The sequence below is a fragment of the Danio rerio genome, chromosome 21 (assembly GCF_049306965.1).
Source record: "Danio rerio strain Tuebingen ecotype United States chromosome 21, GRCz12tu, whole genome shotgun sequence".
Lineage (NCBI taxonomy): Eukaryota > Metazoa > Chordata > Actinopteri > Cypriniformes > Danionidae > Danio > Danio rerio.
In genome coordinates, this window is record NC_133196.1 from 37,478,376 (window position 1) to 37,495,000 (window position 16,625).

The 16,625-nt window shown below is 47.4% G+C and overlaps 2 protein-coding genes across 9 annotated transcripts in view; one reads left to right on the plus strand and one right to left on the minus strand.

Moving 5' to 3' along the window:
• clint1b (clathrin interactor 1b) overlaps window positions 1–16,625 on the plus strand; it is a 542,948-nt gene that overhangs the window by 444,801 nt on the left and 81,522 nt on the right. The gene's annotated exons all lie outside the window — the stretch shown is intronic.
• ebf1b (EBF transcription factor 1b) overlaps window positions 1–16,625 on the minus strand; it is a 281,523-nt gene that overhangs the window by 101,411 nt on the left and 163,487 nt on the right. For all 8 annotated transcript variants that reach the window (XR_012396818.1, XR_012396817.1, XR_012396815.1 and 5 more), the window contains exon 10: window positions 15,128–15,254. Coding sequence is in view for 4 of the 8 variants with exons in the window: in XM_073935435.1 (XP_073791536.1) it covers window positions 15,128–15,254 (127 nt within the window). In the remaining 4 variants the exon portion in view is untranslated. The remainder of the gene's footprint in view (window positions 1–15,127; window positions 15,255–16,625) is intronic.

Below are 16,625 nucleotides of genomic sequence, written 5' to 3' on the forward strand. Positions count from 1 at the left end.
CTGGAGAATGGAGACTCCATCTCGAGTCTGTTCAGCTGATATAGGCGCGATTCGGGGAAGCCCAGATCGATCTGTTTGCTTCCCCCGAGAACGCTCATTGCCAGTTGTTCTTTTCCCTGACCGAGGGCTCTCACGGCACGGATGCACTGGTCCACAGCTGGCCTTGGGGTCAGGGAGGACGAGGAACAGGTTTTGCTGGTTGCGCCCCTCTGGCCCAACCGGACCTGGATGTCAGAGCTCTCCCTCCTCGCGATAGCCCTCCCCTGGGAGATCCCTTTGAGAGAGGACCTACTCTCTCAGGGACAGGGCACCATCTGGCATCCTCGCCCCGATCTTTGGCACCTCCACGTGTGGTCCCTAGACGCGAGGAAGACTTAGGTAACCTACTGATTGTGGTTTTTAATACCATCACTCGGGCTAGAGCCCCCTCCTTAAGCGCGCCTATGCCCTGAAGTGGAGTCTATTCACTGAATGGTGCGTCTCTCGCAGAGAAGTCCCCGATATTTGCCAGATCAGCGTTGTGCTTTCTTTACTCCAAGAGAAGCTAGAGAGCAGGCTGTCGCCCTCCACACTCAAGGTTACGTGGCTGTCATCTCCGCTCTCATGACGCGGTGGCTGGCAGCACCGTGGGAAGGCATAACCTCATCATCCGGTTCCTCAGAAGAGCTAGGCAAAATAATCCACCCCGTCCACTCTCATGCCCTCTTAGGATCTCGCCCTCATTCTCTCGAGCCTGCGTTAGATCCCTCCGATCCTCGACTCAGTATCTTTAAGATTTCTGTCCCTGAAGTCAGCTCTGCTGGTCGCGTTGATATCGATTTAAAGGGTTGGGGACCTGGAGGCATTTTTCAGTCAGTAACTTGTGCCTGTAATTCGGGCTGGCTTACTCTCACATTCCTGAAACCCCAGCCGGGATATGTGCCCAAGGTTCCTACCGTTTAAAGACCAGGTAGTGAGCCTGCAAGTGCTGCCCCTGGAGGAGGCAGACCCAGCCCTTTTCTTACTTTTTCCAGTTCGGGCTTTGCGTATTTATCTGGACCATCATCTGAGCAGCTCTTCGTCTGCTATGGCAGTCGGCAGCAGGGAAGGGCCATATTGAAACAGAGGTTGGCCCACTGGATAGTGGATGCCATCTCCCTCGCTTACCAGAGCCAGGGCGAGCCGTGTCCCCCGAGAGTGTGTGCGCACTCCACTCGGAGCATCGCATCCTCTTGGGTGCGTGTACGCGGAGCCTCTCTAACAGACATTTGTAGAGCTGCAGGCTGGGCAACACCTAATACAATTGCAAGGTTTTACAATCTGCGAGTGGAGACGGTTTCCTCAAGGATATTAGGTCCCCTTGGTGATTGTGGAAACAACTCGGTTAAGGTGTTGAAACATGCTTGCTGCGCCATTCTCCCTAACACGGAGATACGTACACTTTTTCATCAATTATCCATGCGTTGGGAAGACCATCTGGACTGTTCAGAAGGGTGCTGATGGAGCTCCTTCGTGCTGGGCTCACAGCCAACCCCAAAAGGTGTCACCTGGGTCTAGCCGAAGCACGTTACCTGGGTTTCCAAGTAGGACGGGGGTTGATCAAGCCACAGCCCAACAAAGTGGAAGCATTACAGTGAGTGGAACAGCCAAAGAACAAAACCCAGGTACGAGCATTCTTGGGGTTGGCTGGATACTACCGCTGTTTTATTCTCAATTTCTCTTCGGTAGCCTGTCCCTTGTCCGACCTGACAAAAAACGGGCAGCCGTAAAAACTACAATGGTCCGCAGTGGCGGAAGATGAGTTCCAGAAGTTGAATATGGCCCTTACGTCTGTGCCGGTCCTCCACGCCCCGGACTTCGGCTGTAAATCCAGCAAATTTTACCCCAAATTTGGGGTTTCACGGCAGCATGGATTAAATCAAAGAAACTCTTCACCATCAACTCACTCACAACTCACCTGGAGCACGGCAACACTGGGACCAAGGGGAGTTCACTGAAAACACCTGCACTTCTTGCACTTTCGCCTCACCTACATTGTAAATAAAAGCCCTTCGGGGCGTGTTCACTTACAACTTGTGTCTGCCTTTTCACTCCACCCCGCTACAATACATACATACATACATACCAGTGGTGTAGTCCTAAAAAAAGGTGGTGTACTATTTACCTACTCAACCCAAATTTTAAAAGTGGCCAAAGAAACGACTAAAGTTATTTAGCAACATAAATGCATTTATCACTTTTGTTACCTGTAACCAGGGCTTTACATTAACACCCACCAACCCGCCAAATGCGGGTAGATTTCAGCTTTGGTAAGTTAGGCAGTCACTCCCACTAGCCACTTTGGCTGGTTGAAAATAGTTTTTAAATTTGGCTTTCTTAAAGGGCACCTATGGTGAAAAAATCTACTTTTCAAGCTATTAGGACAAACATATGTGTATATATAGTGTATAGACCATCATATTGGGGTGATATAAGCACATCCAGTCCTTTTTTTTTCAATTTAACAACATAAAAACGGTGGACCAATTAGAGCAGTTGTTAGGCTGACGGCAACTTTATGTAGGAGTGCGGTCCCCCGGCCACTGAATTGATTCACAGCTGCGCAAATTAACATGTTCCGGTAGTCACGTGTATATGTCAACAAGACCAGGCAGACATACGCAAAGCAACCCAGAATAAAAGGTCTGTTCTGTTTGCTGATCATGTTCTGTTCTGTTCTTTTCTGTTCGTTGATGATGTTTAGCAATCATCATCAAATGTGATTAAGAGTAAGTTTCACATGTTTAAAGTGTTTTAAAATAGTGCACGTGTGTAATTAATTACATCGATTTACTTCAGCTTTACTTCATCAGCACAGCCGCGTGTCAGAACAATTATAAAAGAAGACGCTTCAATCCCGGTTTATGGAAGTTAAATCAGGTTTATTTTGTACATTAGCATAACAGATATCCACACAGCACTGGAGGTTAACCTGTATCTTGTCACATTTGAGTGCAAAAACAGTGCTAAGCATGCTCTGTCTGTCTGCCTGCCTGTGTGTGTGTGTGTGTGTCAGCTGCGGTGTGCGTGTGTATCTGTGTGTGTGTGTGTGTGTGTGCGCGCGAACTTTGTAACGATATTGTGTGTGACTCATCAATGCAACTTCACAATACTAATTAGTAAAGATTAGTTCTTACTGTAGTATTTCTCACAAACACTACGTGAGACTTAAATTAAAAACTAAATCTGAAAAACAAAAACAAAACACACTTCTTCAAAAATACTAGCAACCAAATAATAGCCTATACTCAAGTACATTTTCCATATATAAAATAAATAAAACCGACAATTTTTAAATTCAAAATGGCATTAATGTAAACATATTAAAAATTGTACAGGCTAATTTACATATTTCACCATCATAATATAGTCCTAATAGAAAATAATGTTTTATACGATACAACACATGATGTTTCACTCTAATGTCCCTCTGATATGCAGTTAAAATGATATGATACATTCGCTGAGTGCTCTGTTACAGTTTAGTTCTGTGCATGAATGTATGATATAGTTAATATCACATGCACTATTGTGTTTTATATTCATAGTTAATTACAAAATAAAGAATGCAAAATGCAGAGGTGGAAAGTAACAAGTTACATTTACTCACGTTACTGTACTTAAGTAGTTTTTTGGAGAATTTGTACTTTTTAGAGTAATTTTTAAAATCTGTAATTTTACTTTTACTTAAGTATGATTTGCCTAAAGTATTGTACTTCGCTACATTTTAAATCATATCCGTTACTGAGTAAAAAAAATAATAGCCAATATAAAATAATGCAAAGGAAAAAGAAGAAAAAACGCACCCGGAAACTACGTCACTGCAGCGGCAGAGTGAGAAAAGTATGCAGTGAACGTTCGAGGTTACAGAAGTAACCCTTCGTTCCCCGAGGAGGGGAACGGAAGTGCCATGAATGGGAGGATTCGTATCAGAAGCCGCTTATCTGGAGAGTATTGAACGGGCCAATGAATGAAATTAATTGGCAGCGTAAGCTTGCGCAGGTGTGCTACATCTGCAATCATCTCAGCATATAAGCACACCTGAAGCCAGCAGACGCCATCCTTTTAAGCTGAAGAGACTTTCAAACAGCTAAGGGACAGTCATTATGGCGACGGAATATGGCACTTCCGTTCCCCTCCTCGGGGAACGAAGGGTTACTTCTGTAACCTCGAACGTTCCCCTTCGGTTGGGGAACTTCAGTGCCATGAATGGGAGAATATGGAAAGCGCCATAATGACTGCACCTTACCAACACCCCCGATGAGGAGATAGTCAAGCAAGCGTGACGCACCCACATCATGGGGGGCGCGGTCCTCCAACGTGTCCCTGGCCCTAATTTATCCTACTTCAACAGAAGTTTTACGGATTTAGATATATTTTTTGGGAAGTCGTGAGCATCTAGATAATTCTAGGAAATACGACAGTACGTTGGGAAGCGTGCAATCCCGATAGGGAGGACGCTGCGGAGGCCATCCGTTACCCAAGGGGGGGATAGATGGCAGAATTTACCTATGGACTAGCCCTAAAAAGGGGGAGTACGCATAGCAAAGAGTGGTTAGCGGAGAGGGAAGACACGGGTCCGCCCAGGGGGGGGACTTAACCGTGGCGGAATAAGCATATGGGATCGCCTAGTGGGGATCACGCATAGCAGGCACCTATACCCAAAACGCGGGCTGACCAGCGGGCAGACCTACAACGTAGTGGGCCAGCAAGTGACTCCTCCGCTGAGTCAGTGCTGGGGGCCACGGAGGAATCTGCAGGGCTCACCTGACGGGGAACTTTACTGACAGATAAAAAAGGCGCACGTACCTCCGTGTTAGGGAGAATGGCGCAGCAAGCGTGTTTCAACACCCTACCGAGTTGTCTCCTCAATCACCAAAGGGTTACCTAATACCCTTGAGGAAACCGGCTCCACTCGCAGATTGTAAAACCTTGCAAATGTGTTGGGTGTCGCCCAGCCCGCAGCTCTACAGATGTCTGTTAGAGAGGCGCCGCGTGCACGCGCCCAAGAGGATGCAACGCTCCGAGTGGAGTGTGCACGTACTCCCGGGGGACACGGCTGACCTCGACTCGAATAAGCGAGTGAAATGGCATCCACAATCCAGTGGGATAATCTTTGTTTCGATACGGCACTTCCCTGCTGCCGACCGCCATAACAGACAAAGAGCTGCTCAGATGATCTAAAATTCTGAGTACGGTCCACATAAATGCGCAGAGCGCGAACTGGGCAAAGTAAAGAAAGGGCTGGGTCTGCCTCCTCCGGGGGCAGCGCTTGCAGGTTCACTACCTGATCTCTAAAGGGGGTGGTAGGAACCTTGGGCACATAACCGGGGCGGGGTCTCAGGATAACGTGAGAGTAATCCGGCCCGAATTCCAGGCACGAGTCACTGACCGAAAATGCCTCCAGGTCCCCGACCCTCTTGATGGAGGCCAACGCAACCAGCAGAGCTGTCTTCAGGGACAGAAATCTTAGAGATACTGATTCGAGTGGCTCAAAGGGATCGGATCGCAGACTCGTGAGAACGAGGGCGAGATCCCAAGAGGGCATGAGAGGGGGGCGAGATGGATTAATTCGCCTAGCACCCCTAAGGAACTGGATGACCAGGTTATGCTTTCCCACGGTGCCGCCAGCTACCGCGCTATGATAAGCGGAGATGGCGGCCACGTAAACCTTGAGAGTGGAGGGCGACAGCCTGCTGTCCAACTTCTCTTGAAGGAAAGAGAGCACAACACTAATCTGGCAATTTCGGGGGTCTTCTCTGCGAGAGACGCACCATTCAGTGAATAGACTCCACTTCAGGGCGTAGGCGCGCCTCGTGGAGGGGGCTCTAGCCTGAGTGATGGTATTAACCACCGCAGTCGGTAGGTTACCTAAGTCTTCCTCGCGTCTAGGGACCACACGTGGAGGTTCCAAAGATCGGGGCGAGGGTGCCAGATGGTGCCCTGTCCCTGAGAGAGTAGGTCCTCTCTCAAAGGGATCCGCCAGGGGAGGGCCGTCGCGAGGAGTGAGAGCTCTGATATCCAGGTCCGGTTGGGCCAAAGGGGCGCAACTAGCAGAACCTGTTCCTCGTCCTCCCTGACCTTGCACAGAAACTGCGCGAGCAGGCTCACTGGGGGAAACGCATACTTGCGCATGCCCCGAGGCCAGCTGTGGGCCAGTGCATCCGTGCCGAGAGAGCCCTCGGTCAGGGAAAAAAACAACTGGCAGTGAGCGTTCTCGGGGGAAGCAAACAGATCGATCTGGGCCTCCCCGAATCGCGCCCATATCAGCTGAACAGACTCGGGGTGGAGTCTCCATTCTCCAGGGCGTAACAGCTGTCGTGAGAGCGCATCGGCTGCACGATTGAGCGTGCCTGGGACGTGAATGGCGCGCAGCGATTTCAGCCGCGGGTGACTCCAGAGGAGCAGACGGCGGGCGAGCTGAGACATGCGGCGAGAGCGCATACCCCCCATGCGGTTGATATACGCTGCCGCCGCCATACTGTCCGTCCTGACCAGCACGTGTTGCCGCTCCAGCACCGGTAAAAAGCGGTGGAGAGCGAGGAACACTGCCAACAGCTCTAGGCGATTGATATGCCAATGCAGCTGGGCACCCTTCCAGAGGCCCGCAGCCGCATGCCCGCGACACACGGCCCCCCAACCCGTGTTGGAAGCGTCTGTTGAAACAACAACATGGCTGGACGCCTGTCCTAGAGGCACACCGGCCTGTAGGAACGAGGGGTCGTTCCAAGGGCTGAGGGCGCGGCGACACAGCGCAGTAACCGAGACCCGGTGTGTGCCCGCGTGCCATGCGCGTCTGGGGACCCGATCGTGAAGCCAGTGCTGAAGTGGTCTCATATGGAGCAACCCGAGCGGCGTGACGGCGGCTGCGGATGCCATATGCCCCAGGAGCCTCTGAAAGAACTTCAGTGGGACCACTAGTTTGCTGTCGAGCTCCCTCAGACAGTTCAGCAACAGGCGAGCGCGTTCCTCGGAGAGGTGCGCTACCATGGTGATCGAGTCCAGCTCCATCCCGAGAAAAGAAATCCTCTGCACGGGGGCGAGTTTGCTCTTTTCTCGGTTGACCTGAAGCCCCAGTAGGCGGAGATGCCGAAGCACCTCATCCCTGTGCACAATCAATTGCTCCCGCGAGTGGGCTAAAATCAGCCAGTCGTCGAGATAATTGAGTATGCGAATGCCCGCGAGCCGAAGGGGCGCTAGGGCACCCTCCGCGAGTTTGGTGAAGACCCGCGGAGACAGAGAGAGCCCGAAGGGGAGGACCTTGTACTGCCACGCTCGACCCTCGAACGCAAACCGCAGAAATTGGCGGTGGCGTGGAAGAATGGAGACATGGAAATACGCGTCCTTCAGGTCTATGGCTGCAAACCAATCCCGAGGACGAACGCATTGGAGAATGCGCCTCTGCGTGAGCATTCTGAACGGCAGCTTGTGCAGACAGCGGTTCAAAACGCGCAGATCTAGGATTGGCCGTGACCCACCGCTCTTTTTGGGTACGATGAAGTATGGGCTGTAAAACCCACTCTCCATCTCGGCTGGAGGAACCGGCTCGATTGCACCCTTCGCCAGGAGGGCAGCAATCTCCTCTCGCAAGACAGGGGCGGACAGGGGGTTGACCCTGGAGAAATACACGCCCGTAAACTTGGGGGGCCGTTTCGCGAACTGAATCGCGTAACCGAGTCTGATTGTGCGTATGAGCCACCGCGAGGGGCTGGCCCGCGCTAACCAGGCAGGCAGAGCCCTCGCTAATGGAGTCATCGCTACAATCGCTGACGTACCAGCGGTGGGGCAGCGCGGAGTGGGTGTGCTGATCCGGGAAGCACGAGGGTCCCGCGGAAAAAGCTGGAGGAGAGCGATTCGCTCTGGCTCCGCACCCTGACTCCGGAGAGGGGGCTGGAGGGCTGAGGGAAGGGAGACCGTCCCCCCAGCGCTCGTGAGCCACTGGCGAAGCACGTAGAGTCTGCGAGCCGGAAGGCAGCGCGTCCCGGACTGGCAGAACTCGTGCAGTCACATCCGGGGAAGGGAAAAAGTGCTCTTTTACTGATGTTTTGGTGGCACTGAAAAGTACCGTTGTTATCGGGGCCCCGCCCTCCAGCGGGGAAAGAGCAAGTTTCCTCTTCTCCGGATGGCCTGTCTCAGGGACGCTTCGCGGTCCGTTTACCGGACTTAACGGCGCCCTGGGCAGGAGGGGCTGCCTGCTTTCGAGGTGAACGCCGCGCCCGCTTGGCCGGAGGCGGGGCAGCACTCGTTGGCGGGCGCCCTCGGCGAGGAACAGCGGAGGTGGATGGCTCGGCGGGCGGAGCGGGCTTACGGCCACGCCGATAGATGACATTGCCCATCGCATCCGACTGCTCTTTCACCGCCTTGAATTCCTGGGTGAATTCACCGACGGTGTCGCCGAACAGGCCAGCCTGGGATATGGGCGAGTCAAGAAAGCGAACTTTGTCAACGTCGCGCATATCGGCCAGGTTTAGCCAGAGGTGGCGTTCCTGAACCACAAGTGTGGACATCGTCCTCCCCAGCGCACACGCGGCGGACTTAGTAGTCCGAAGAGCATAGTCGGTCGCGGTGCGCAGCTCATGTAATAAGCTTGGGTTGGACCCGCCCTCGTGCAGCTCGGCCAGTGCCTGCGCTTGGTAGCGCTGGTAGGTGGCCATCGCGTGCAAAGCAGAAGCAGCCTGGCCCGCAGCCTTATAAGCTCTGGCTCCGAGGGAGGCAGACAACCTACAGGCTTTGGACGGGAGGCGGGGCAAACCCCGCCAATTAGAGGCGCCGCGCGGACAAAGATTGACCGCGATAGCGCGCTCCACTGACGGGATCGCCTCATACCCCCTGGCAGCTCCGCCGTCAAGGGCGGTGAGGGCGGAGGCACTCGCAGCACGGGCAGAGAAAGGTGCCCTCCAGGACTGCGTGAGCCTACTGTGCACTTCCGGGAAGAAGGGGACGAGAGGCTTCGAAGGCTTCGCCTTCTGGTCCTCTACGTAGCACCCATCTAGTCGGTCCGGCCGCGGAGCTGGGGGATAAACCATCTCCAACCCCACGGCCGAAGCAGCCCGGGAAAGCACGGCTAACATGTCCGCTTCAGGATCCGATTTGACAGCGCTCACCTGCCCGGAGGGGGCGAGCGGGTCCGGATCTTCGTCGGACAGTGAAAGCCCACCCTCCGATGCCGCGGAGGACATCTGATCTCCGGTGTCAGCGAGTGTGAGAGCTACCATCTGGTTAGACGGATCACTCTCACCACCCGAAGCTTGGATGGAGCGCCGTGAGGAGCGAGAGGTCCGCGAGCCCGTGGGCGGCGGATTAGCTCCCGCTGAAACCCTCAGATCTGCCCGAGCGCCCGCTGCTTTTTTAGAACAGGAGGCAACTGGGGTGGCTCGCTCTCTTGCGAAAGTTAGCCGCGATCTTAGCTGTGCAACGGTCATGGCATCGCAATGACGACATGAACCGCCCGCGAGCACCGCATTAACATGCTGGACCCCCAAACATGCAATGCAGTGATCGTGTCCATCATCCGGAGACAGGAAACCCCCGCATCCAGAAACGCACAGTCGGAGCGCCATCCTGAAAAGGACGTGCTGCACGACTGTGTTGCTCTTTTAGGAAAGTTGCAACTATACGCACCGCTCTGGAGGACCGGACCCAAAGAACCGCAGGCAAGGGAGTAACCCAGCTCGACCGTCTGCCACCGCGAAGACCCACTCTGGACCGGGAGACACACTCGTTCGCTCTGAAGTGCTGATCAGCAAGAGGAACCCTCATCGACTCACTCAGAAAGGATCTGAAGCGAAAAGGATGGCGTCTGCTGGCTTCAGGTGTGCTTATATGCTGAGATGATTGCAGATGTCGCACACCTGCGCAAGCTTACGCTGCCAATTAATTTCATTCATTGGCCCGTTCAATACTCTCCAGATAAGCGGCTTCTGATACGAATCCTCCCATTCATGGCACTGAAGTTCCCCAACCGAAGGGGAACTTGTATTTACTGTTGGTGGAGTTGAATGTATATCGCCTGATTTTAGAAAGGTTTTCAGCTAAATGCCTGTCAGCCCCAGCAATGACAAGGTAAGCTATGAATACGCTTGCATATTTCCTATTTTTTGGCGCTTATTTCGTAATGTGCATTGTATATGGTTGCCATGACAGCTTACTTTGCTTGTAATAAGCATGTTTGTTTCCTATGTTAAACACAAAATAAGATATTTTTTAAGAATGCTGGGAAGTTGTATCCATTGATTAATTTTTCCCTGCTGATCATATAAGCTAGTCCTGGTATTTATATAAGTTACATAAATATATTCGGAAAGATTTTTATCACCAAAACAACACTTCCCAAACAGTATTTTATGATGATGCAACCGCTGAAACACTTCGCTGCACTTGATCCGCGATAAATCACTACTTCGCGGAAATAAAACAGCGCGTACATGATATTAATCCAGACCGTGATGGATGCGGGAACTTTCCCATTGCACGCGCAATTACAGCTAAAGCAGCACGTGCGCCGTGCTTACGCCTGTTTCACACCGCAAGCGTCAGCGGCGCGTAAGCAGAGCGTGTGTTTTCGGCCTCAATGTTAACAGATTAGAGCTTTCATACCGCACGCAGCAGCAGCGCGTCAGAGCGAGGCGTGAGCGTCACAGAAGCAGCAGTGCAGCGATAGTTTCGGCGCTGGGTCTATTTTTGACGCGCTGCTCACGCTCAATTAAAGTGACAGTGCATTGATAATGACCAAAACACATTGAATGACAGTAAAAAGTAGCAATTTTACCCAATAAATGCGTTAATAATGTCAAATGGCTTATATATAGTCATTCAAATTAACTTAAAACGATTAAAAACGGCAACAAACATTTATTTAGGCCCGAATTACAAATGTAAAACAATTTTAGTATTAGTTTTGCTTAAGTTGCACACTAGTGTTGTTGGAGAGGGGAAATAGAATATTTACAGGATTTGTAGTCCATAGCGAAGTGTATTGTGGGTAGTGTAGTTCGACACGCATGCTGGATTATGTGAGCTCGCTGTGTTCTGTGCAGCTGAGCAGAGGAAGAAAGTTTTAATCGGCTTTGTTTTATGTTCACTCCAGTTATTCCTACCCGGAGCTGTTTGCACTGTGAATCTGACAACACGAAAATAAGAAAAAAAGAATGGCATGCATTGGTTACTTTTGTCCGTCTCATGCTCTGCACGAGCATGAATTAACGAGCTGTTATTCTGCCGCTGGACATCACTGAAGCGGAGAAAGTAACACTAGTTTGATCATGTATAAATATCATAATAACTATATTGTATAAATATTATTATAACTAGGTCTACAGAAACCTGATAATCAAAAAACCAATGACATGATATCACAGGCGATTGTCTTCTGACTGTAGACACTTCTCATATAAGTTAGCTTGAGAAGCATACAGTACTATTTGATCTATAAAATTTGTAAAATAAACATTTGCAGGTTAAAGAAACAGCATAGGAGGGGCCTTGGTGCAGATGAAAAGTTTAAAAAGTGTATTTGTATATAGAGAGACATGGGTAACTAGATAGAATAGACAGAGATAGGTTGATCTCTGCAGCAGCTGCCGAAGAGCTGCGCGCTGCAGACGCAGCTGGTGTAAAAAAAAGGCAAACGCCTGCGTGCTGCTACTGCTCGACATACGCGCTGCGCACGCTCTGCTCACGCGCTGCTGACACTTGCGGTGTGAAACAGGCGTTAGGAAGTGTGGAAGCAGCGCGCAGGTGTTTTACACAGACTGCATCAGCAACACGAACCGGATCTGCGTTTTTTTGCACAAATAAATCTATCTCTGTCTATTTTATATCTCATATCTATCTTTATATATAAATACACTTTCTATGTTTACTTTTCATCTGCATCAAGACCACTGGCGCCGTTGTCCTGTGGTAGTTGTACCTAAACAACTATACCTGTTTTATAGTTGTACCTATTTACATACATTATTTTACTAATTCTATTCAAGAATTGAAACTTGTATGTATACATTTATTCCATACAGACTAATATATTTTAAGTAGTGCCATCAATCGATTAAAAAATTAACTAATTAATCACACTTTTTAAAAAAAAATTATTGTTTTTAATAGCAATTAATCACATTAAAAAGACTGAAACTTGTCATTTTGGCTTTTCAAATGTAAAATTAATGTAAACACACGACAAAAACGATTTAAATTCAACATAAAATTCATTATTAGAATTTTTGTTTAACTTGTAACACAGTTTTCTTTATGTAAACAACATACCCACAATAAACCATCAAGATCCTGGCTTGACAGCCATATTTATTACAGAAAAAAAACACAAGCATGTTAGTGCTATTTGAGTTTCAAAACAATTAATGCCAATAAAGAAAACATTGATTTCCTAGTTAGATTCTAAGTGGACTGCACAAAAATGCCAAAATACAGGCATTGCAAATATGGAAAATGGAAAATTATAATAACAACAATAAAGTATTGAATACAATCAATTGTACTCATTGAAATGTTGTATTGCTGTGAGTTGAGAACATTAATTACAAAGCAGAAACAATTTTGCTTAGTCCTCCTTTACATTCAGAAAGTTGCTAAGACAGTCCAGTTTGTTGACATTTTCGGGGGACAATGTGGACCTTTTGTTTTGAATGATGTGAGCTGAGAGTGAGAACAGGCAGGATCACAAGCAGAAATTAAATTTGCTTAACTAAGCATTCTAAAGTATGGCTGTATTTCACAAAGATTCTGACACAACAATGCAAAGCAGACACTTTATACAACTTGCGTTAAACCGGGAAACACGTCAAACTTAATGAAACATTGGAGGGCGCATGCTAAAAGGCAGTGGAAAGCGCTGACTTTGACAGCTCGCGACTTCATCTGGCATTTCATTTACATGGACACCAATACTCCGATTTTAATATGATAAAGATAATACTCTTATTAAGAGTCTACCATGTAAAAACAGCAATTTATGATTACCTTAAAGCACCACTGAGTTATGAAATGCAGATGTTTTTCTTTCTGTTCGACATGCGCTATTAAATTCTATTAAAACAAAAGTCGAAAGTTAAAAATTAAACATACGAAATTAGGTGAAACTCTGGAGGAAACGCTGGAGAGCCTGGTAATGCTACATTAATTATTTTATTCTGAAACTTTCCTTAAAAAGTGCTTCCTTGGTCTTATCCATATTTCTTTGCATGTTGAACACACCATGGCCACAACAGGAAAAAACTGCAACTGCGTTAATTGTGTTATTTTTTTAAACGTGTTAATTCAAATTAATCGCATGCACTAACACGCTAATTTTGACAGCACTAATTTCAAGTGTTTATTTCTTTTTAATTTCAGGAATTTGTACTAATGAAAACCCCAAATTCTGTAGTCAACTGAAAAGTATGAACATAAAAAGTATGAGTATGAACAGTACTCAATACTTAGTTGGGGCTCCTTTTGCCTAAATTTTGGCAGCAATGCAACTTGGCATGGAATTGATCAGTCTGTTGTCCGTAACAAATCACATAGGTGTGTTATGAACTAATACTGGTTGTGTTGTTTTTAATACATCTGTTTTATGAGTGAATACCCAGGTCAACTACCATCTGTGTGTGGCAGTTGCAAAATTTGTGCCCTAAAAGGTGCCAACTTGAGTTCTACAGCATTGAACTGTATATGGTAAGTTAACTTATACTTGAAAAACCTAAGTTTTTACCTATATAACAGCTAAAAATGTTAATAATTATGCTAAATCTAAATCAAATTATTATGTATGCATTTATTTCAAAAGATATCTGATAAGTTTCTGTGAAAATGGCTGAATGCTCAGAAGTGAATGAAAGAAATAAAAAAATGAACTTTCTATCTGATTCTTTCTTTAAGTATCAGTGGTTGCCTCCTTATATTCTGTGGATTTACAATGTGCTTTCTTCCCTCTTTCTCACTAGAATGAGTAAGTTGTCTCATAAGATCCATCTGTGCACCAGATAAGCTACTCTTTTCTTGTATTTCTCATTTGATATAGAATAACTTGTAAAAGTATATTAATTTTGTGTGTGTGTGTGTGTGTGTGTGTGTGTGTGTGTGTGTGTGTGTGTGTGTGTGTGTATGTATGTGTGTGTGTGTGTGTGTGCATGTGTGTGTGTGTGTGCGTGTGTGTGTGTGTGTGTGTGTTATGACGTTATATCAGCAAGAAAGCACAAAGTAGGTCATTAAGTAAGTAAATTTACAACTAAGTCATCAACTTGACCTATGACTTCATGGTATTAGGCACTGTTCAAGTTGAAAATTGAGAAAAGACCAAAACAGTTATATTTAAATTAGATTTGTTTTCAGGACAATGCAATTTGAGCAACCCAAGCTCATTCTGGAAACGTAGCCCTGCAGACGTTTCTGGAGACCGCGATTTACGTGGCCGGAGGTACGCTTCTGAGTGGAGGGCTTTTCCGCTGCTACCAGTTCGCCCGCTTAGCTCGCAGCGTTACGTCGGCGGAGCGGAGGCCCGGAGGATGAGGAGCCAGCCGCGGGGACGACCGAGATCGGGTCCGGGGAAGAGCGGTTCCAGAAATCAGGTAAGATGAAAAACATAATTCAAAAAATAAGGGCGAGAATGTGGCGGGATCCGAAACTGCGGGCGAAATCAAAGACGAGGGCTTTTGCTTTTTTTTTTTCTGGAAGGCTTTTGCATACCGTTGCTTGTGTTTAGGGAAGGAGGAGGAAGAAGAGGAGGCCGCCCGGTCGATCGTTCAGGCGTTCAGCCAGCCAGTCGGACGGATGGTCGCTCCACAGCGGCCTCCGGCGACTTTTCGCGTGAGAACAGCGTGGGCGCGTACGGTGCACGCTTCCGAGAGGCGCTTGAGACGCAAAAAAGTGCGCACAGCGGCCTCTCGCGGATCCGCGAAAACAAAAACTGCTCGAATACGTACCTCCCGGGACGTATTTCGGGGTCCGCAGAAACGTCTGCAGGGCTATGTTTCCACAATGAGCCTGGGTTGAATTTGAAGGAGGTCCATTCTCTGATGCAGATTTATACATCTCCTCTGAGCTACATGCTTTATGTAGTAATACGCTTGAAATGAGTCAAAAACTTTATCTCTCTTGATCTGAAAAGGCTTACCTGTGTAGATGAATCTTCCTGGTGTGCCCTTGCAAAACTGTTTGGACTTATAGGAGAGTGTGACCTCTACCACCCCAGGAATGTGGCGAGGAGGGGTCTGAACTCTGATTGCATGAGGTGTGATGAGCTGTAACGACAAAATGACAAAGGATATTTTAAAAAGACGAAAAAAGGAAGGTCTATAAAAATAAGAATAATATGTGGAAAAAGCCTCGGGCAGTAGCTCAGCCGACACTGAAAAATATTTTGATATACCTAAAAGGTATGTATCCGGTGAAACATACAAAGGACAATGTCACGCTACTATTTTTCCTGACTTCAGTTCGGCCATGACCAAGAGAAAGAGCTTTAATCCAGTCTTGAAGAAGATGACAGCACTTGGTCTCCAGCCCTTCCTCACCTATCCCAGCTACGCCACAAACGTGAACATATGATGTTTGACTCTCCTCAGAAGGCAGAGGATTTTGTTACTTCACTGCAACTGAAGACCTACTCTGCAATGCTACAAAGCAAAAAGAAGGCAACAGCTACTGTCTCCATCTCCGCAGCTCAACGAGAGAAAATGAAATACAAGGTCGGTGGCAATCATCATAACTGCACTGAAAAGGACGATAACAAGATGCCTATGGACACTTGTTAATTTCTTTTTGTGATCTTGCTCCAGCCCTGCACGCTCATCTGCGGACTGGTAAATAGTAATGTTTTTATCTCATTTTTATTGAATTTTTTTATTATTTTCAGGCGAATGGAGAGCTGGGTCAACCATTATGTTTCTGGCTTAGTGGGCCTTTTGGGGACATGTCTTGCATTGAAGTGGACTGGTCACGCAACAACAACACAGACCTACACTCTCGGTAATGTGCGGCCTGTTTTGGTTGTTTACAGTTGTTTGTTGTTCCTTTCTTTTTTTCTATGTCCTACAACAAACTTCAATACTTTTATTTATCAGCTTTTATTTTAAAAGAATTATGCATTTAGATGTGTTGGTATCTAGGATACATACTAATGTTTACAAGTCACTAGAAATAAGTCAGTTTTTTTGTTTTTCTTCAGGTATTTTATTGCTTCTTAAAAAGGGTAAAGATTGGTTAGATTGTTGCAGTTATAGACCAGTATCACGTATCCCATGCAATCTAAAAGTTTATGCTAAAACTCTTGCCTTTCGCATGGAGAAGGTAATTAACAGCTTAATCAAAGAGGACCAAACTTGTTTTATTAAGGGACGTCATGTGGCTGATAATATGCAGCAACTGTATCATGTACTTGATTTTTCAGACTCTCTTCTGAGCCCGTGTGCAGTTTATTCATTAGATGCAGAAAAAGCCTTTGATAGGCTGGAGTGTAACTATATGTGGGCAGCTCTGCAGTGTTTTGGTGAACATTACATTTCTATGATTGAGACACTTACTGATTGACCACTCACCTGAAGCATCAGTTTTAACTGGGAAAATCTATCTATCTATCTATCTATCTATCTATCTATCTATCTATCTATCTA